Raw genomic sequence first — 23,340 nt, 5'->3', positions numbered from 1 at the left:
AGGTAGTATGCCTATAAACATACCTTGAGGACTTGACCTGAAGTTTTGAGAGATAGATAGATAGACAAAAGGAATCTTAAAAAGCATACTGATTTTACATGGTTTTACCATTTTCCTCTGACAGGAGCGTGGAGGGGAAGGTATGTGTAACTTAGTATATAAATAGAGGAAACATTTTTTTATTCCCTTACAGGCTATTTAGCACCAAAACAAAGAATTTCTGACTTCTGCCTTCAACTGTGACGTATTTTCATTATGCAAAATACCTACAACCTCTTTCACCACCAAAGCTGCTGATTCTACATAATAAAACCTAAATTCTTCGCTCTTCTAAAATAATGCAAGATGATTCAGGGGGAAGAAAAAAAAAAAAATCAGTAACTGCCTCCTGCTGCTTTCAAGAGAACAAAATCCAAAATCTGGCAGTGAAAATTACTGCCCATCTGCTGTTATACGAGGCCTAGATAAAGGACAGGAAGATACAGAAAGGCACAGACTGTCATCATGAGAACACAGGCCAGCAAGCTGTAAAACGCCAGAGAAATGTGAATGGACCAGGTATGGCAGAGATGCAGAAGAATGTGGTACAACAGACAGAATAATGGAAAACTACACTAAAATACAGAATAATAAAACAGCATGGTAGATGCATAACAAAAAAGGTGGTAGACTATATAAACATACAGAAAGACAACTTGAATGAGCAGTTTTATGTTGTCTATATTCATAAAGAAAAAGAAATTGGCAGACAGCTTCCTAGAAGTCCCAGGTTTAAGCACAAGTTCTACTGTTACTCATAGGATGGAGGAATCTGTATTTTCATGCATCCATCCAGATGACATTTTGACTCTTACAGAATCCAAAACAAGTCAACAAGGGATTGCGTCTTCAACTTTGACAAAAAAGTGAGTATCAGTGATCCAATGATATTTGTTATAATCACATAATAATTAATCCAATTTTGAAATAATATTTCAGACAATTTTTAAAAACTAAGACTCATACGAGGTAGCAGTATATAAAAACTAACAAGACATTCCTACCAACAGTTTTTAAATAAGCAAAAAAGTTTGTTAAAAAAAATCATATTTAGTGTGATGTTATCAATTATTTTTCTATAAAACTATGTATTTGCACTCAAAGCTTGAAAGTGTTTACTAACGTTTCAATTCAGCTCTAGGCTACTTTTGTTCACAGTATTGTATGTTTTTCTAATAACCTCCAACAACCTAACTTTCAAAGTATTTTTACGGTTCACATGATTAGAATGAAGAATCACTGTCCCTATATAGTACCTCAGTTCTGCTTTGTAAAGAACTTAACTATTTTCTGGGGTGGAAGATTTAAAAAAATTAAAAGCAAATTTATTTCTTAACCATTCTATCAAGCATTAAGAGTATTATCAACCTAAAATTATGCATCAGCAAGACAGATCAATCTAAAAAAAGTATGGCAGTCCAGAGAACTGGAAACAGACCTTAAGTCTCCTGCTTGCTAATCTCCACGTGCATCATAGCTAGGTGCCTAAAATGCTAAGACATTAAGGGATAACTAGCACTTAGATTAAGGGGAGGTTTTTGTACCATTTCTGTCAGTGTTTAACAGGTCTCTCCCTCCCGCTCCAAGGAAGAAACAGACATGAGGTTATGCCTCTTATTTTGCTATTAGTCTCCCTAGTTAAGAAGCTCTTCATTTATAATACAATAAAAAGATAAGAATTAGCATAGAGAGTTTTAAAATTTTTTTCAAAGAGTGTATATGCTAATCCTTAAACATTGTGAGTATCAGTTAAACCCATGTGTTCTCTATGTAAGTGCCACATCCTTCGAAGTAATACTACCACCATTTCTCAGAGCTTTCGCTATACAGCAAGACACAGCAAATGCTGAAGAAAGCTACCTCAAAGAAAAATTTTTAATTAACATAAGGGGACAAATATATCTTCGCCAATGGAACAATTTAGTGAATTTAGAATCATAACTGGAATAATCTTTGCTATATGTGATATTGGGCATATTCTTACCAGACAATTTTATTCAAAAAACGTCAAGTGTATGTTAAGACATATTAGTTAAAATACTTAACTTGAACTAACTGGGCTTTAAAAAAAGACCATCAGTTAGGAATGAAAACAGATTGAACTGTTTTACATAAATACACTCCTGAGTTTCAACAAGTTAATTTTCACTATTTATATATTTCATATACTCACATTCTTCATACATTAGAAAAAAAAATACATTTTGCTGACTTCACTTACCATACCCAACTTAGTAGAAAAATGATATATGTCTGTGTTGCAAGGGAAAATAAAATTAAGAGCAAAAAAGTCAATGAGTTTTCCACTTTCTTGTGTCACAAGCCTAACATCATTCAGTAGACTCCTACTGATTCCAGTGAGAGCCCATCAAAAACAAGCAAAAAAAAGAGACGACTTCCAAGTTGGCTCATTACGTTTTACAGAACTTTCTAAAAACACCTAGACTGAAAGTCTAAGCAAAAAAAAAAAGCTGGTCAGAAGAGTGGACAAATTCAATTTCATTTTTTTAAGAGAGTACTATTCAAAGTAAAACTTTAGAGAACATTTTGAATTTGTTCAACTTCAAACATCAACCACAAAACAAAAGGTAGCCTTAAGATACACTACCTTTCTCTGTGCTCCCATTAATTTTAGGTATGAAGTCGTCAACTTGTATGCCTAGGATTAAGAAAGGGTATTATTTCTGGAACCAAGCAAGATGTTTTGGGTTTTGTTTCTTTATAAATACAGCATTGTGAAATGCATCTGGCTTTTCATACTACCTCCTCCTTCTAAGTATCTAATCTAATCAAACAGAACAGGCAAAATTTAATGTGTTTTTCTGAACTACAGATCACGTTCCTGTTTGTTCAAACGTATAAGAGGTTACTCTCATCCAAAGAACTACTGCCTATTACATATACATATCAAAAATTCTTTTATATATATTTGTATATAAAACCCTTCAAAATCGTGGAGCTGAGGGGCACAAACAGAGCTCCAAATTGAGCAATGACAGAAGTCTGAACACTCACAACAGCAGTGCCCTCTACTGGCATTCTGTTGTGGCCACATGTCTTTCCATGTTAACAAATGATAACCAAGAAGAATACACTATTGGGATAACTGGAAAACATTATTCTTTTGCCAGGCCCCTAGACTACAAGATTGTATTATAATAAAGTAATTGAACAGAAAATCCGGAAACCAGCTTGAAACAAGAAACTGATCACACCTACCTAAGCTGTTGTGTTCTTTAAGAGTTTTCTCTTGAAGATGTTCTAACCGTACTGTAAACAGAAGTCCAAGAAAAAGGTATTTCACAGATTAAAAGAAAAACAAATAATCAAAGTTTCTTCCCCACGAGTGACTAACCTTGTAAAGCAGTTAGCCGCTCATTGGTGAAGTCATTATCAGCCTGCAAGGCTTCTATTTTTGCTTGAAGCTCTTGCTCTCTCTCTTCCATTTCATCTATTTTATGCTGCAATTCTTTTTTCTCAGCCAGTCCTTTCTGTTGGATTTCTTCTTGTCTTCCTTCTGCTACCTGCTCAAAAAAGATTAAAAAATCCCCAAACAAATCAAAATTAACATGTAAAGGAATAGATTTCCTTGATTTTTGTGTAACTAAATGTACGCAAGTAACTTTTTTGCTAGTCAGATAAAGAAAATGGAAATAATGCAGAATTTTTCTACTGTTATATTTCTACAAATTTCACTTCAAGCACAGTAACAGACAGAAAAAATCTCAATAATATCTTCACGAACTTTTTGCCTGAGGAACCTAAATTTTACAGGAACAGCACCAGGGCCCAAGAACTAAGAAACACCCAAAGTCTCCCAGCATCTCAAATCAATCAAAACCCAAGAATTGTACATTGCACAGGCCAACTTGATGGAAAGCCACATCTATTTCCTTGCTGGATTTCATGATAATAAGTTTCAGAGACTCTCCTCCCTCAAAGCTTGGTAGTAAGTTTCAATTTTGATCCTTCTGTGTATACTCATCATCCTCAGTGATTAACTCATAATAGGGAAACCAACTGCCTTAAGACCAGCAATTTAACATTTTAATTTGGAAAGAAAAATCTTCTGTCTGAGGTGCTGAACTAGAACTCGAAGAACTTAAGTTCAAATTCCAGTATTTATCCAAGACAAATGCAACAACTGTCTCAGGTCTACAAAGAGAACACTACTACCTTCCTCCTCCACATCTTCTATTTATTTGGCTTGGAGACTCTTTGGGAACAGGCTTCATCATACTGTGATTGTTTTGTTCTCCAGCACAAAGGACCTTTAAATATTAATATACTTAGACATTTAGTTTAACAACAAACCTGACAGCATGCTCTTTCCCCCGGAAGCTGAGTCATATTATTACTATGTGGTAGGCTAGTTATGTTTGTAACTGCACAAAGAGGCAACATGAAATGCAAATTTATTTCTAATTCTAGTTTTCATTCCCATTAACTGTAATATGTTTAGGTTGAAAGCTATTTGCCTACATAAAAGCAGCTGAATATAAAGTTTTATACCATACATAATTTTCCATTAAAATATACTGCAGCTCCAAAAATACGGTAGCTTTCAAAGTGAACGAAAAGGGAACCTTTTTAGCAATTTACTTAACTGATGACACTTTCAGGCACATTAAACGTAAACCAAAAGAATATGTAAAAGATGATGTGCATCTTTCTTTCATTTACCTGTTGTTTAAAAAGTTTCTTAACCTTTATTTGATTGCTGCATTAGAAATTAAATTGTATTTATTTTTTCCATGCATTATAGTATCATCATAAGTCAGATGAAGTTCTGTCATTACCTTTAACTTGTCAGAAAGATCTTTAATTTCATTTACAGCTCCATTGTACTTATTAGCTAATTCTCTTAATTCTTCCTGAGTCCGCTCATTCATTTCTTTCAGGTGAGTACATTCATCTTCTGTATTACTTAAACTCCGCTGTAAGATAGAATTATTATGCAATAAATAAAGAGACTAGTAATTTACCAAACGCTGAAGTTGATCTATTTTTTCCAAACATTATATGTAACTAATCATATTTAACTGCTTTGTTCCTAATCATTAAGGCTAAACAAACAGATCAAGTCCTGGCAAAAACGTTATCTATACAAACCTTTGTAATGTTCTACTTAAAGAGCAGATTATGTGAAAATACGTTAGTTTCATGCATGCGTAAAAAAAACCCAAACCAAAAAACCCACAGTAGGTTATACAATGAGTTGTGATTGATAGGAATAAAGAACTGAAACATATGATCCATCTCCCCTATTCTCTTCTGGTTTATGATAAACTGAAAGTTTTACAATATTTGGCAGGACAAGAGGAAATGGCCTCAAGTTGCACCAGGGAAGGTTCAGGCTGGATATTAGGAAAAATTTCTTTACTGAGAGAGTGGTGAAACACTGGAATAAGCTGCCCAGGGAAGTGGTGGAGTCACCATCACTGGAGGTGTTCAAGGAACGTGTGGATGAGGCATTGTGGGACATGGTTTAGTGGGCATGGCGGTGTTAGTTGATGGTTGGACTTGATCATCTTACAGATCTTTTCCAACCTTAGTGATTCTGTGATTTTTGATTCAATGTAATCAATAGATTTCATCACACCTTTCACCCCACAAAAGAAGATTTAACACATTATATAAGCCACATGGCTCCCAGGAAGTGTTCTAAATCTTTTTCTGAACTCCGTAACGTGGAGAGGCATCTAAACCAAGATCCCCTTACTCAAGAGGCAGCTGGGTCTTCAGGAGGCAACTAATGCTCCAGCAGTTTGCATCAGCTGGCAACAGCAGCACAACTACATGGTTTATAGAGTTTCCTCCTCATAGCTCATGATTTGTCTCTTCGTTCATATATTTTTTTTTTTTTGTAACAAGCTCTTAGTTCTTCACCACCAAAACATCTTTAAACAAAAGTGTGTTCAAAACTGCATTATATAGTAATTATTGAAGGACAACTTTCAAGCAGGAGCCAGTAATTCTTCTGTGTGGAGAGAAAGAGTATGTGACAGGAAGCACTCAAGCAAATGTCTCAAGTTAAATTAATTACTCCCCCAAGACTCTAAGTAAACAGGAAAAAGTATAATAAATAAGTCAGAAGATTCTTCTCTTAGTATAGGATTGGAAGGGAAAAGAAAGCTAGAAGTAAACATAAAACTCCAACCATTAACAAACCTGTCAAGAACTATTACAATATAAAAAGGGGTATTTAACTGAAATCTCATAAGGTTATTTGTTACAGCACTATATGCATCGCATTCTCTAAAAAGCATGAGGAGGGTAGACACTTTGAGCACTTTATTTTAAGTCTTAACGATATTTCTTGACCTAAGGGAACATGGCAAATAACAATAACGGAAAGAGAAAATAAAGGAAGAAATAGTAATGAGAGATATTATAGGAGCAGAAGTCTTGTTTGAAGAAAGTGTCCAACACTTTGTAATCTGAAAAGCTCATTAAGTGTAATTTGTACGAGTGGTTAAGCTTACGTTTCCAAAAATTTTACAGTTTAAACTAGGACTAACAGCATTTTTTCTAATGCATGTATGTCATTTTCCCCTCACTTTTTTCCCCATGTATACTAACTTTTGTGAGACATCTTCATGAATTTTGAAATCTGGCAGAAAAAGAAGGAGGAGTTTAAAGAATAGTTTCTCATTAACTGTTTAAAAATTCAAGTATTGTCCAATAGGAGAAATAAACACTACTACTTAATATACTGCAAGTGCCACAATACAACAAATATGGGTGTATTACAGGCAACAAAACAGGGAATCTCAGTAGCAGCAGTTATAACTATTTCAGCGTTTCCAGAAGACTAGGCATGAAACTTCAATACCTCCACTTCAGAGAGTTTTCTGACCACTTCAATTTTCTCCTGAAGGACCCGCCTCAGGGACTCTTTGGCTGTTGTCTCATAGTTGTGTTTGTCTTCTTGTAATGCTATAAGCTCTTTTCGTATACTATCTTCTGTTTGATTCTGCACGTATACAAATACAAAGATAGAATATAAATTAGTATTTTGCCAATTAAATATATGAGATTGTGATAAGACCTGTTCTGTCCCAAAATGTTTAGCAATTTCTGGTAGATGGGAAAACGTTATGGACAAATCAGTGATCAAAGACTCTTGACATGACTGGGTGTATGTATGGCAGCAAACATTCTATGATCAGCTTTGATTATAGGAAAAGCATGGGGTTTTTTTGGACACTGCTAATAGCAAACCTACAATCTAACAAACCAGAAACCTACAAGGTCCCATCTGAAAGACCTCAAACAGGACCAGCAAAAAAAGTTCTTATAATGTAGGTAGTTGAGAGGAATTAAAAATAAAATAAAATAAATATTTAAGGCAGGCATAGGTGGCCTAAACAACAATCAAGGCAGGGCATACTTGTTTACTCTGTCTCTGAATATCAGACAACACATTGACAATACCTTTTTTCAAATTCCTATTTGGAAAGAAACACCCATAGGAAACAGGACAGAATGGTTGCTTCTCACTGATGACAGAGATTCCTTTTCTGCATTTCACTACATACATGTTTATATGAATATACAAAAGAAATCAGTTCGGGCTAAAAAAAATGCTGAAAAACAGCCGTTTATCTAGATTTAAAGTGATTCCATGAAATACCGAACAGATCTACAGTTTTCATGCTATTCAGATTATCAAAATTGCACAGGGTCATTTCAGCAAGTTTATGTTCCAACTGCTTTGCTACAACTAGCTAATTTCAAAACCCTTCAAAAGAGCTATCTTTCAGCATTCTTAGCATTCAACTTCAAGTTAACTACTTACCTTTGAACATGCCTGTAACTGATTTCCCATAACCTCTAATCTTGATAGCAGCCTGTCTTCATCTATTAAAGCCTAGCAGAAAAGAAGGATCACCTTAGTATTAACATGTGCTTTATGTAGTTCCAGTAGCGTTCTGCTTTAAAGACTTGAGTTTTGTTGGACTCCTTACTACTAACAGTTATTTCAAACTGGTACATAATCATGAAATTTATTAAACATTATCTTTTGCACAGTTTAAGAGAACCATCATAAGCTTTTTATTCTTTCTACTCCTTTTTCCCCCCACTGTTTGTAAATTAATAGCTAAAATTTATATGCCACTGCATATTTCAGTCCATAAAGGAAAAGAATGCCTGCAGATACCTGCCAACTAGTATCTGAAGCCTCTTGTGTGACAGCAAGTAGTCGCTGAAGGGTTGCCAGCTTTTGTTCCAACATTTGTTCCCTATGTAAGGCTTCCTGTGAAGAGAGCAGAGTGCCAGTCAGTTCAGCTAGAACTCAGAAAAACAGAAGCAACAGAAAAGATAGCCCATCCCATTTTATCCATCCACACATTTATTTGGATATTTTAATTAGGAAATGTTATCCTATAACCTCAGGTTCCTGAAAACCTTCCATTTTTCATGCATATGTTGCACATGCCGAGTACACATCGTAACAAGTTAATCTTTCCAAGACTTAAAAACACTTTGACTTATGTCAATAATTTGAGTAATAAAACTGTAAACACCAAAAGGCAGCTTAGCATTTCCCATGCAATTAACTGTTCATCCTCAAATCAGGTCACAAAAGAAAAATGCCAATCAAGAACTTTTGCTTGATTTTTGGTTTATGACAGTAAGACAGAAGAACATCTTCGTTAACAATTCCAGGATACAGAGAGTGAACAGATTGATGAGCGAGTTTGTATTTGTCCTCCCAAGAAAGAGCATGTCTGAGCTGCTTCCTGCTATGTCAGCAAATACATGTGGAGTTAGCATCTGCCTCAAAAACCTCATCATTGATGTGAACAAATAAAAATTGCCATTACCAAACAAAACCAGGCAAAATAAATCAGTAGAACTATACATAAATTAAACCTAGTTAGAATTTACCAGGACGAATGTTTACATATCTTTTCCAGAAAGCTGATTTTATGATCCTTTCTAAAGAGTTTATTTATATATATTAGCACACACTTTAACATGTTGCCATTTTGCAGTCTAACCCTTTTGTTACATAACATCTTAGGAAAAAACACACCTATTAAAACTGACACAGAGTTAGGCACAGAAAGGCTGGTGATGCCAATGAGGAAGAAGAGCTGCCAGCACTGTCCCCTCCTTTATACTTTCCGGTAGATACAGGGACAGAAGTATTCACACTAAGAAATTATATTCACAGAAACAAACTAGTTCTTGATATATGAAATGACCTCCTGTTTTGCCTTACTTTTGTTCTACCAAAACTTTTATACACATACAAGGTACATCCACAGCAGTGGATGATGACAAAAATATTGTGAGCAAAAGAAAATTGGGGACAGCGAGGTAGGAGAGGAGAAAGGCCAGGGAAAGCAGGTATTCAGGGAGCCTTCTATAAAACAGGGAGCTTCCATGTTTCTTTTATAAAAGCCACAGTTTATACTGCTCATGCAAACCCTCATACGTTTACATCGACCTATACTATGCCCAATTACAACATGGTTTACATTATTTCACTACAGAAAAGGTAGTTAAATGCTTATCACGTTCTAGTTTACAAAAATGCAAGCCAAACAAAGACATACAGAGCATCAGATTTGTGTTTTGAACAAAGATTAAGTAATTAGCCAAACTAAATGCTGTCAGGAGAAAACCTACCTGCAGATACTGTGAAAGCTGAAACAATTCCTGAGAATACATACTGGGAGTGTTAGCAGCAACCTGAAAAATAAGAGACTTTACGAATCAAAATGCTTTTGTATTTTTCATTAAACTCAATTAATTCAAAATTCATTATTTAAATCTAGTAATGAAGGTAAACTTAAGATTATCTAACAATGGCATTTTCAATCATTTATTGTTCTGCTACTATTTCTTCTTTGTTTTATCACAGAACTTCCCAACTCTGGACTGAGGCCCCACTGTGTTAACGTCTTTACAAATTATTCAACCACCAACACACCAAAGAGTTTAAGGCTTTTGTTTCAGTTGAGATTAAACTGACAAAAAAGAAATAAGGTGCACAAAGGTGAAACCATTCAACCCAAGGACAAACGGAAATCAGGGCCTTCTCTCACATTCCAATTCAATGTCATCATCATCACACACACACTTTTCAATCGCACATTTCCTGTTGACGTACTAGCCATCATCTTCTTCGTTGCTGTTTATAAGTATCTATTTCAGAGTTGAGGAATACCTATATTATCTTTAATCATAACTGAAACTGTTCTGGACTTGGGATGAAGAGAGGGGTTGTTTTGTGGGGTCTTTTGGGGCAAATTTATTTATTTACTAATTCTTGTAGGCTTTTCCTACACTGACATAATTTTTATGTTTTTCACAGAGTTGTACCTGCAGTCCCTCCTCAGAATTTCTGCCCTTGCCCTGGATTCAAGCTACATATGCTGTTTTGAAACCTCAATTTAAATGCAAAGTCTATTAACTCCTCAGGCTGCTGACTTCACAAATAAGCTTCCTCAGTTTCTCGAAATTTTGTTCTTCACGTTTAAAACTCTGATTTTAACCTATTTAAATTAATCCTTCTTTTTAGAGGCTAGAGAGACAATTGTTTCAAGGGTGTATCTATTAACAGCTTTTCTACAAGTCCCCCACATTATCAAATTTGAATTTAAAAATTACACTAGACATTACTGACTCCATGATGCTACAGAAAGCAATTCTGGCTATACAAGAGGAGCAGAGAGGTCTGGTCTCAGTCTTCCTTTGGAACATGCCAGAGGACTTTCCAGCCTGTGCAGTGCAGCTTCTCCTCCATAAAAAACAAGATAAAAGAACAACAGACTTCATCCAAACACCAAATCATGAGCTACTCTTGGGTCCCACAGAACAACAAATAAAGTATCAAATTATGCAATACCCAAGACCTGTTAGTCAGTCAACCTGTACCTGGAAATTTAACCATCTTAACATCGGTGTGATTTTTTTTAAGACACATTTCAGATGCATACCGTAAGAAGTCAAGCTACCTTAAAATATACACTACGATACTGCATTACCTTCTCTACCTTAAATGTCACTCAAAATATTAAACTAGGTAAAAATAGGAAGTGGAAAACATCTCCAAATGTAACTGGACTTCACCATTTCTTCATCTTTATAACAAGTCAGAAAACAGCACGTGGCTGAGTAAGGCAGAAACCAGCAAATTACTGAATTACCTTGTCAACAGGACTTGGTAATGGAGCATGGATAACACTAAAAAAAAAAATTTAAAAGTGAACACAAAGTACAGAATAGCAGTTCAAAAATCTAGAAGATCCCTAGTACTGTGCATTTAATCAAGATGCTTTGTATTTTTATGTTTATTCTTCCGATAAAAATGAAGAGTTAATATACAAACATGCAAAACAGTTAATACTATGCTGCGTGATGTTTTCAGTTACAGAACTATTTACAAATTATAAATCCAAGGTCTATTCTAAAAACTCTCTTTAACAACTTTTATTTCAGTAGTGACATAACATTTGATTTTTTTTAAAACTGATTTATTAAGATTTAAACCAATTTACATGCACAAAGCAATAGATATGAAAAGACAGTGGATATACTACTCTCCGTTTACAACTTCAACAAACTGAGCAAAGTAATATTTGGTAACTTAAAGAATTTTGTACACTTTCACTAGAGCAAATCTTATTTTTGCACATTTTCATCAGAACTGAAAATTTAACACCATACATTTCTACTATTTCCTATTATGACATGCAATTACATGGAAAATTTCCCATAATAATTTATTTTGACTTATCTTCCCAGAAGCAAAGACCCTAAAGCTTCATGCACATATTTCTGGATACTAATGATAAAAGAATATTTAAATAAACAATCAAAACCATACAATTGCTGAGGATGAAAGATGATTAAAATTATGTCATTTGTAATTGGCACTCAGTTACTGCAAACAAAATGTTTACATTTTTTGTTTCTACAGCTCTTTGCAAAACGTGCACATATACACAGAAAACCCTCTCAATATTCATCTGAGTTTCCAAACGTTATTCCATCCAACATATTTTATGATTTCCCCCCCCCCTCATGCCAGGCAAAGCTTTCTTTCATTGTGATACCAAATAACTGCACCACAAAGACACATTACTGTATTACTGAATATGAAGAGTGTTATGTGTACACGTGTACGCACACAGAGACACCATTAACCTCACTTTAGTAGAGTCTATGTGCTTTTAAAGGAGCAAAAATAATAATCTCAAATAAGAGGGAAGGAGAACGCTCATTTGCTTTCTTTTGTCCTATATTGTTCTTTTTTAAATACTCATTCCAGTACACTAAACCACAGCTAGTCAGAAAAGCCCAACTTGATAAGAACTTTTTTATTCTTTTATAGAACTTTATTCTTTCATAGTTGTCTTAATTTCTAAAAGCAACAAGCAAACGAGATTTCTTTTTCATAACGCCTGCAAAAGAACCATGCTCTCAGTTATTTTCTTTGCATGATCACAGGAAAAGAAACTGTTCCTACACTGATTTGAAACATAACATCCATCAAATCCTCATTATACAGTAGTTTAATTTTGCTACACGTGAATAGATACTTATTCTTACTCTGATCGCAATCGAGCTTCCATTCCATCTGGAAGAAACAGTTTGATTGTGGAGACTATACAGCCATGGGTAACTGAAAAGAAACAAATACTAAGTCATCATGATTCGTTACTATTTAATTGTAAGTTCAATGGTTAATGTTATAGTAACCAAGCGAACTGTTTTAAAAAATCCTGAGGCAGGCAAACAAGAGGAGGCATGAACGCCTTTAAGCACCAGTGCCTGGGTCTGCCTTCTCGGACCTCCTCTGGAGACAGAAAACTTTATGATTAGAAACTTGAAGAGGTTATGCTGTGCACTTAGTCCTGGCTGTGAAGCAGTTGCAGTTCCAATTCTTCCACATGCAGCAATGCCTGCAAGATGTCTTCACTGCAGCAAGTTAAAAAAGGTAACTCTATGTTTTGATCGTAAAATGAGGAAAAAGGAATGCATCTTACCTGCGCTAGGTAACAGGAATGCAGAATTATAAACAAAATCATGAGCTACCTTTTTGACAAGATTCCTACGAGCATATCCAGGGACGTAAAAGGTAACACATCCAATCTGTGTTGCCAGATACTCACTTCAACATCTGGAACTTGCCAAATGATTGTTATTTACAAACACAAGGATCAAAAAGGGAACGCAGAGGAAGAACATAGGAACCACTGAGACGTACATCCTCTTGAATGCTATGAGCAGCATCATTCAAGACAATACATCTCTATTTCGCTATGACTGTAGTACACGTCTAATGCACAGCCCTAGACAAGTGGCCTCTCATTTCAGAAGGAGGAAGCTTGCTTCTCCAGGACTAAATTCAAGATTCTTTGAACTCAAGAAAGATCTTAAGGAATAAGAGAGGCAAATGCAATATTTGATTCTTGCATCACGTTCAACCTCTCTTCACAGTGTCTCCCAAAAATGTTACTGATACCATTTTCAATGACACTGCAAACAGTCAAATCACATCCGGCGTTTTTTTGGGGTTTTTTTCTTGTATGGTTCTATGATTTGGGAAGTAAAAATTCTTTCCAGTTACATGGAAAGATAGACAGATGCTGTTCCCAAAAATACTACTGCAAGCTAGATACAAATAAGTATACGGTCATCTGTCACCTACCACTATACGTAAAGCACCCACCAACATACAAAGACAAATAGCTGCTCTACTTTCATGGTTATTAATATCATCAAAACAGTTAATCTGGCTTTGGAAAAAAAAAGGGCAATGGGTGTTTTAGGACAACGGCAATACTCCAGGGAAACGAGACAGGTCTTTGAGGAAGCTACCTCAATAGAATCTAAAAATACAGGAGAAATGATCCAACTAAACAGAGTCGTTCTTAATCTTTATTCAGTGCTAAAAGCCAATGCTTTGGAGAAGTATCCCCTTGGCTACAGCATCTTGTTTTTTCAAGCTGACCTGGTAAAGTATTAAATTTACATGCCAGGGAAGAACAGCCAGGACTCCATTCTCAAAACAGATTAAGCCATGGGTATGGGGGTCTTTTTTGGCTTTAGACTTGGGACCCCAGAATTCACAATTCTATGCTTGCAAAAACATAAAAAAACCACATTAGCAATATTAGCTGTAGCATGTAATACTCACACAGCTTTCATAATGAAGAATCTTTCCTTTAAGGCATAAAGGGGAAATTAGCAATTTCAAGAAAAAAGTATTGGGGTATCTGAAATTAAAGACCAACAGACAGCTTTTCCTTTGGGTCATATATCAGGTGGGTCTGCTGTGAGATTATATAATTCTGAAGTTTTTCCATCGACTGGAAAAAAAAATCCTAAAAGCTGCAGGAGCTTCATTTTTGGAAAAAAAAAAGAGAGATAAAGGGGATGTAGCAGAGGGTCACAAATAGACAGTGACTGTGAAAAGGTATACACATTTTGATACGTTTATAAAATAAAAATAATTTAAAAAAAGAAAAAACCCTGCACTCTGTCCTTTCGCTATCAGTTCATTATAATTGAAAGAATAGAGAGAAAGCCTAAGGGAAGATAAAGAAACATATAAAACATTATTATAGTGATGGCTGGACAGGACAGTTGTTTAAATTCACGTCTATATGATTCCTTTTGGGGAAGAAAAAAACCAAAAGCAATAAGCAGCCTCTGCTTGCCAAACGGGACTGAGAAAATTCTTCTCAAACTAAAACAGATCCCCTCCGCTCCCCATGTCCCAGGTGACACGCCACGCACTCACCTCCCGGGCGGCTGGCAAGGGGGTCACGAAGCGCTGCCGGGGGGCTGGCACGGCCCCGGCGTCACCTCGCCCCGGAGCGGGGACGGGCGCCGGGGCAGGGAGCGAAGCTGCGGCGCAGGGCGGCGGCGCCAGAGGGCGCCCCGGGCCGGCAGCCGCCTGCGGGGGCACGGCAGCGCCAGCGGAGCGGGGCCCAGCGCCCCGGCCTCCGGCTTCCCGGCCACCTCCCCGCAGCGCAGCACAGGCGGAGAGAAAAACCCTGCTCCGGCTCGATTTGCCCTGCGACACCTCAGTCACAAACTTGCTGCATCATTCTGAAACACCTAACTGTCACACGCTTCAGCACGCAACTCCAAAAACCCACCGAGAGCTGCCCTGAACCCTGATGCGGGGTTTATGCGGCCAAGGAGCACGAAAACGGGACTAAAGAAGTAATTTTTGTCTCGAAATTTTTGCTTCATAGAGAGGCAATTTGCAACTGATGCTCTCGTTTCTATTTGCACTTGCTAACGTGGTAACAGCAGCCGTGGCGACAATCAAACCAGCACCCCTTTGAGAGCTCCATGTATTTGACAAGCAGCATGCGCTGGGTTTCCTCATCCACGCAGGCTTTTTCAAACATCCCATGAGAGAAAAAATGTATTAAAAAGAACAGCCCAAATTTGACCAGAAAAAAGTGCATGAACTGTATTTGAACGAAGTCATCTGGTACTATTTGACCCTACTTGAACGCCTGCTGCTCCTTTCCGCGCGGGGAAGTCACCACCAGTTAACTCCTGGAATGCTCTGGCACTGACTGCGAAATTTAGGAAGTGCTGAAGAATATAAACCCCACTAACACAGAGAAAAGCACAGCAAGATGATTAATAGGCAAGTATTGTGTTAAGGAGAGGGAAAGGAGCAGGCCGGTACGCTTCTTAGTAATACAACAAGTGGACAAATAAGGAAGCGGGAGGGTTGGAAACATTTCTCTCGGGCCCATTAATGACTTCAGCTCCGCAGCAGAAAGCAGAGGAATTGTGCTCATATAAGATACCCTGAAAAAAAAAAAAATCACACACTGAATGTGCCATTATTTTAACAGAACCAAATCAAGATCATATTTGCAAGGAAATGACTTACTGAAAAACAGCCTGAACAATAAAATAAGAAATGCATTCCAGCAATATTTACACAATTCAGAATTTACATCGGCAAGTAAACTCTGCCTATCCTGTCATTACCTTGTAATTATACACAGCAAAATGCTGAACTGTCTTGTGCAAGTAAGGCATTATGTAAATACCAGAATGCAAAATGGTTTTAAAGGGAATCACTTAATTTACAAACTACTTTCATGTCTGTTTATTACTAGATTAGGTTAACAGTAACATCTAAGATTACTGAAATGAACTGGTAAAAAAATGTGTTTATATGCATTCCAATTGCATTAATGAGTAAACACTAACTGTGATGCAGCTGTTTCATGCCTCAGCATGATGATACGATCTTCATTCATTGCTTGGGGGAGCATGAAGAGGGAGGAAAGCAAAAAACTTGTATGCTCTTCCCCATTAGCTAGCTCAACACATTCATGAGTAACATGAGCACAGTTCCTATGTTCAGAGCTAGAGAAGAGAAAAAGGAAGGCGGCACAAAGTGATCGCTCATTACACGAATGTCAGGTTGCTGGGATCGTATTTTGTAAAACCGTTGGGAAGAACTACTACTGGCAAGAATTTACTTACGATTAACTTTCCACAAACTTTCACATAAACTAATTGCAAATAATTGCTGATAAAAACAAGTAAACTTCCATTTTTCATCCAACTCAATCTTAAAATAAAAATTGTTTTAAATCTAAATACACATGAAGAAATTCAGCTTCTTTTAGCTAGGACAGCATCTCATCAAATCAATAGTTCCAGGTTCATTAGATGCAATGTATTCCTTTAATTTATTCTATGTATACTGCTAGTATTCATAAATATTTGCAATCACTTCACATGAAATAACATTTTAAGAAACTCCCAGACAATTCCAACTAGACATCCAAGAGTTAAATCTTCGCAACAGCATTTTTGAGACAAGTGAAACAATGTAATGTGACCTTCCCTACCATGAATCACTCAAAAATACTATAGCTCCAGCAGCTCTCCATGACAAAATACTTAACCACCTCCACTGCTTAACAATGTTTTCTTTGAAGATATATTAATTATCTTTCCTCTGATACTTCAGACTTTGAGAACTTCAACCTACCTGGCTAAAGACAGAATTTGTGAGTAACAGATGGAGCAAGCTTCGTATTTCTGTTTTGTTCAATTAATGCCCTTTAAAAATTCTACTTTTACTACGGGTTGGTTCGTTGGGTTTTAGGGGGTTTGTTTTGATTTGGTTTGTGAAGGGGGGGTTGGTTGGTTGTTTGGGGGTTTTTGTTTGGTTGGTTTTGGGTGTGGTTTTTTTTTTAAAAAAAACCTTACCATCAGCATTTAAATTTAATATTATTCTTTCATTTCATTCTTTCCTAAAATACCCCTCTTTAAGGACAAGCTGTATGAAGGTCTTATTCAGAAAAGTAGTAAACTGGAAGAGCAGTGATGGCAGTTCTGATATTTTATTGCCAAATATGTGTGTTACTAGATTAGGATTCTTCAAACACGGCCAGAGCTTCGATACTGACAGAAAGTAACAGACCCATTAGGTAACTTTAAAAAGTCTTGACAATATTGATTACAATCTAATAAGTCACATACAGACCAGTCTTCAGAAAGAAAGAGATTACTCCTGAAACACTGTACATAAATGCAAAAGAAAAGAGACAGAGGCTGCCTTTTTATTGATTAACAGAGATATATAGCTATTACCATAATACAAGATCTCTAGAGCATGCACACTGGGAAGAGGACAGCAAGAAAATGAAACCTAACCAAAATCCCATCACCTCATTTTTCAGCTAGCAACGTTTTTCTATCCTCATTTTAAAGTACCTGCAGAAACCAAAATCAGTAGTGGCCACGGAAAGAAAAAGTAGGGATCTTGACAAGAATTACATTAGCCTGTTTCAAACTTAATGCTGAGTACTTTATCAAGATATGCAGTTTCATACTTCTGCCACATTATTAGCTGAAACTTTAGGGTTCATAGGCTTGACAGAAAGGTAGTTACAAAAATAAAATTAAAAAAAACACAAAACCACCCCACACAGCACTATGTACACATGCCCATGCTGCACTTCTAAAATTGCTGTAGTCAATTTTAGTGAGGCAACAGCTAAACACGTGGTTGCAGCTGAGCCTCCTTTTCTGGATCTGCATTTCCACTACACACACTAGCACCCATACAGCCACAGAAGAAGATGGGCCGTGGAAGCAACCCAGTTAAAATCTAGTTGGCAGGTGGGGGTTCCATAGAGTCAGTGTTTTCAGCACATCAGTTTCTTGATCCAGTTTACTGTGTGGCCACAGGACTCACTGCCAGCACAAAGGAGGGAAGAGGTAACCAAAAAAAAGACCCTACTATTTTCTTACAACAGGAATACCATTTACTCTTAAAGATCGGATTGTAATAAGATGTTCTAAATAAATACACTTGGGGGAAAAAAAAAAAAAAGATCCATACCCTTACCTTTCCGCGTGTTCTCCGTCACATCTACACCAAACTGGATGATGTCACCTGACATAATTTCACATGGTGGGCTTTCCTCAGACCCTCTACTCAGTCTCTGACTATTAATAAAGGTACCATTACTACTTTTAGTGTCTTGAAGATAGAACTGTAAAAACAAACAAAAAGAATAGTAAAGTGTCTGGAAAAAACAAAACGAGTATGATGAAATATAAGCTCCAGTAAAGTTTTATTTCCTATAAAATATAGCTTGACCTCCCAATGTAGAAGAGGACAAATGTAGCAAACTCACAACACCCTCCTCAGGATGCAACATCTTCGCATTATCAAAAAGTATTTGTATTTGATTTTCAGTTGTTTAACATATAATTGAATTCTAGCACACAGACTATGCAAATAATTGCTACAAACTGTACTTAACCTACTACCTGCATGAAAAGGATCAGACATTGTTAGCAACAACACCTTTTGCCACCCATATGTAAGAATTTCTATTTATGTTGGTCAACACACAAAAATTCTAACTGCTCATACATTTAAGATACCACTGTTCATGACAGAAACATGCTGTAGGGAAGACTAGCACTAAGGGCACAAAGAAAAGCTTTGGCAGAAAACAGAATTCAGGAATTGTAATACAAGAACACGGTGAAACTAAGGGAAAAAAATTAGGATGCTTTTACCTCTCAGCGATACTAGTTCACAGCATTAAGTTAATCTCAAGATTGCTGCATCATCAAGTACCTTTGTAAATATCCATTTGTAGAGTTAATTAAATATTAATAGCAACTTATTGAATCTGAAACTGCTTATGACACAAGACTTCTAGTCAAAACTGCTGCATCTGAGAAGAGGTTACAAGTGAGTCACCTGGCAGAAGACCAGAGGCACTGGCTGAGACCTGATCATCAGGTGGCATGAAAGAGGGGACTGGAATGTTACTAACCAGCCAGGTGTAACTACTGAAATGAGTCACTTTCAGCAGTTCAAGATGACAATAGTTATTACAGGAACCTGATGGGATGGTAGAAATCCCTGCCTTCCTGCAGTCATAAGGAATCTCATCAAGTCCCAAAGCAAGCATAAGGCTGGGGGAGAGATGCTGCCTTCAGAGAAATGAACATATTCCCATGTTTTTCCTATAAAAGCAATTGACAAACCTTTTCAGGATTCCATGCAGACTTTTCCATGCTTTTATTTGTCTCTATTACCACGCTCCTCAAAAAGGTGATATATAGCTCAAAATAATAGTGTTGAAGGAAAAGGTGGGTTTAAAATGGAGTGAGAGACCAGCACTAGGGCTCTTCAGATCTCATATTGGAAAATGACACCAGGCATGCGTATCTTACATGCTCGTCCTGACTAGTGCAAAGCAGTGTCCCTAACCTGAGCGCTTAAGTGCCACTGGGTCCAGAAAATGGGACTCAATACAGTAATCAAGGGGAATGCCAGCACAGGAAAGCTCAGCTACGTGTACGTAATGACAGAATGAAAAGCAGCACATGAAAGATTTTTTTCTCAATAGATATGCCTTTGATCTTAAATTGAAGAAAAAGAAAATAATAATCAGTCATATGTTCATAAAGATGAAGGCTAAACACAAATTATGGCTAGATGAAGAAATTATAGCTGCATTCACTGCATTAACAATGAGACCCACTCTACTTTAAATAATACTCTATATATTATGAAATACTATATATTACTACATAATAATATAATAGTATATAATATAGCTTTTATAACAGTTACAAGTTTAAAAGCTAATCAAATTAATTAGGTCTTTAATTTACTCATCTGAAAGTACTGAACCCTCTCATGGTTCAGTGCACAGATAATTTTTTTTACTTCCTGTTTGTTCTCAATTAGCATTCTGCTCCAGTTAAAAATCCTTCTGTTACGAAGAAGTGAGTCACAAGCAAGGAGAAACAAACATGCTTGGCATTATTTGGTTTTCCCCACCCTTCTCTGTCCTATGCATAATATCTGCCTTTAATCCCTCCAACATTTTCATTAATCACTGCCCCTTGTAAACACACTTCTGCAGAATCTGCAGATGGGGCACAGACAAAATAGCACAGGAAAATACAAGAGAGTGACTACAGCAAAGGAAGTGCAACAGAGCATCAGCAACACAGAACTTACAGAGTAGTAGACTCAAAATTCAAACTGCAAAAAAAAAATCTGTAGACAAATGGCCATAGAAAATACACATTAAATTTCATATTATTACATTGATGTCCATGATGCTACTGAATTTCATTATGTAAATTTTAGAAAAGTGATGCTCTTAAAGTCTTTACAAACAGCATTAAAATACTCTCCTCTTCCCGCATCTAGTAAAGAAATAAGTAAAACCAACAACATGTTAATAAGCTGATGTCTAAGTAGAAATGCACTGCCTTCAAGACTTAATAAAAAGGATTCAGTCATCTTGTCTTTCATGTAGTAACCCACAGCACTGGTCCCTTTCATGTAGCAAATTCAAATGTTATTTCCGTACTAGTTTTCACTAATTCAAATTATCTTAAAGGTCTATCCCTTCATCACTTTTGTATCATTAGTAAAAGTTATCTTTAGAAAACAAAATGAAGTGCAAGCCCTGAAACAAAGACGTGTATACGATAACTAGTATTTATAGTAGTGTACTGATATTTAATATACTATTAATTATGCAGTATCCTTGGTGGGTCTCCAATTCCCAAAACAACGCCTTTTACACAGCAGCTACGTAACACAGGGCCTTCTGTGAAACCAGCACCATTTGTTCTTCCCACCTTCCAGTGCAAACCAACAAACTTCAGCAGCAGTGCCAGCTTAAAGAGGAACTATAAATCTTTGTCTTCCCTGATGCTCATTGTGAGTTGCACCACCACCTCTTTAGTTGTACTGGCTCAAGCATTTGTTTAGTCACTGCAAACCAGTTTTGAGAGCTGATGCAAGTTATATGCAGAGGTGCTTAAGCCGGTATTGCCAGAAAAAAGGGGAGCACATACTTACCTAATTACACTTGCTTTTATAATTCACACTTCCCTTCAGATCAAACTAAAGTCCCAGCCCTTTTGTGCCTCATTTTAACAACTAGTCCAATTTAGAGTGGAAAAGATCGCTCATTAACATTCAAAACACCTCAGCTTTTGAGGACTGTTAAAGAATTATCACATCCTTAATTCAGATCACAAATATATATAAGTATGATTTGAGGGATAGTTTTCCCTCTTTCTTAAAATACAAGGTAACATACAACTATTTAAGAAACTTACTCTCCAGTATTGTAACACCTTCTCAGACAGAAAAAGACATCCCAGCCCACATTTCCTCCTTCGTAGTTTATGCTATCATGATAGTTTGCATCGTCTCTCATTTATACCTCATTAACAAACTCAGTTAACTGCAGACATCCTACCATGCTGCTTCCACAAAATTTATGGAGACTTTATTCTAAAGTCAAACTTGCAGTTCATCAGTACACTCAATCTTCTCTACTATAGTCCATCTTCTTTAGAAACAGCATTAAGGAAGTTTCAAAAAATTACCTATTTTTGTTTCCATGTTTTACAAGGAATTATGTATTAACTTTAAAATTTTAGTATTTATCATATTTCAAGTTAATGTTCAGTTTTGCAAATTGAACAAAAGAAGCTCCTCTGCTTTGACCTGTGGTGTATAAAAATCTCATGCCATTTAAATTCCATTGCTTTCTAGGTCAATGACTCAGAAGAGTGTCACAACTTGCTAAATCACATTCTACATTTTACTTTCATGCAGTTAGATAGGACTACAATTTTTCCTCCTGTAACAAATTCCTAATATTGCCTGATTAATGAAATAGAAAAATTCTTCCATAGAGATCCCAGATTATAATACATTAAACTTATGCACATACAATATATGAATCCTAGCTGATATTAGGAAGTTACAAAACTGCTATGCTCCAGGACAGATTTCAACTTTACATATGAAAAGTAGGCAGACTGTTTTCTTCAAAGAAAGAAAAACAAACAACAGCAACAACAGAAAACGTTCTGCTTAACGATTACTACTCGAACATCTTCCAAGAGGTAGGCTGAAGGTAACTCCTTACTTAGCCTGGCAAGTGAGAAAGTCATGAAGTGTTTTGTTTCCCAAGCCATATACAGTTCTGGTATAGGATGAGACACTTCTGAAGGATCTCAGAGAAGACAAAGGATGGGCTCAGAGATACACAGAAAAATCCTGAAAAGAAAGCAGCACACTTTTCCAGTGATTTAATTATTTGGATTTAATTACAGTACAACACAAGGGTAGAACAAACAACTGATGAGCTTTTGTTTTAATATCTTACTACAAGACTTGCTTTTAGCACTGCTTTTTTCATCTTCATCTTGATGATATACAGCATCCCTCAATATACAGCATTATTTCACTGAGGCTTAAACTAGAAATTTAACATGAAGTTCTAGAATTAGCCTAAAATGTAGCCAAATGCATCATCGAAAATGAACTTTTAACTTGCTAGTTTAAGATTTTAGCTTTCTCAGAACAAAATTAAAATCTCAAAATAACAGCAGTGCATAATAATCAATCACACACTCAAAAGCCAAAGATATCGGAGATCTTTCTGTTGCATAACCGTTCATTACAAGGTAAAGTGAGTAAGTGCTGCTCATACAGGACAACAGAAAAAAAATAAATGTTTAAAGAATAAGTCCTCTGTTAATGAGTTCTTGACTGTTTAGTGTTTTTTTCAAAAACTCTTATGGCCTAACTACCCCAAGTACAATACAATGGACAAAAGAACCTCGTGTCTCTTCTAGGGTAGAACTGTAGCAGTACTGCAGTAAGGCAGTAAATCAAGAATGGTGATCAAGACAGACTTACGTAACATTTGCTATCACTATGTATAGCCATTCTTTTCCATTTTAAGAGCACATTACTGCTACTCCATCTAA

The 23,340-nt window shown here is 36.4% G+C and overlaps 1 protein-coding gene across 18 annotated transcripts in view; it reads right to left on the bottom strand.

Moving 5' to 3' along the window:
* SLMAP (sarcolemma associated protein) overlaps positions 1–23,340 on the bottom strand; it is a 92,018-nt gene that overhangs the window by 38,948 nt on the left and 29,730 nt on the right. For 6 of the 18 annotated variants that reach the window (XM_059823321.1, XM_059823322.1, XM_059823332.1 and 3 more), the window contains exons 2-12: positions 18,410–18,557; positions 12,610–12,682; positions 11,205–11,241; positions 9,682–9,744; positions 8,204–8,299; positions 7,841–7,912; positions 6,875–7,015; positions 4,839–4,976; positions 3,395–3,563; positions 3,259–3,309; positions 2,648–2,698 (exon numbers count right to left, since the gene is read on the bottom strand). In XM_059823321.1, coding sequence (XP_059679304.1) covers positions 2,648–2,698; positions 3,259–3,309; positions 3,395–3,563; positions 4,839–4,976; positions 6,875–7,015; positions 7,841–7,912; positions 8,204–8,299; positions 9,682–9,744; positions 11,205–11,241; positions 12,610–12,682; positions 18,410–18,557 — 1,039 coding nt within the window. Of the gene's footprint in view, positions 1–2,647; positions 2,699–3,258; positions 3,310–3,394; positions 3,564–4,838; positions 4,977–6,874; positions 7,016–7,840; positions 7,913–8,203; positions 8,300–9,681; positions 9,745–11,204; positions 11,242–12,609; positions 12,683–18,403; positions 18,558–23,340 lie in introns of all 18 variants that reach the window. The other 12 variants (XM_059823325.1, XM_059823334.1, XM_059823327.1 and 9 more) reach the window with 4 other exon arrangements.

This window comes from Gavia stellata, chromosome 12 (assembly GCF_030936135.1).
Source record: "Gavia stellata isolate bGavSte3 chromosome 12, bGavSte3.hap2, whole genome shotgun sequence".
In the NCBI taxonomy this organism is placed as follows: domain Eukaryota; kingdom Metazoa; phylum Chordata; class Aves; order Gaviiformes; family Gaviidae; genus Gavia; species Gavia stellata.
This window is presented reverse-complemented; position numbering and strand designations above follow the sequence as displayed.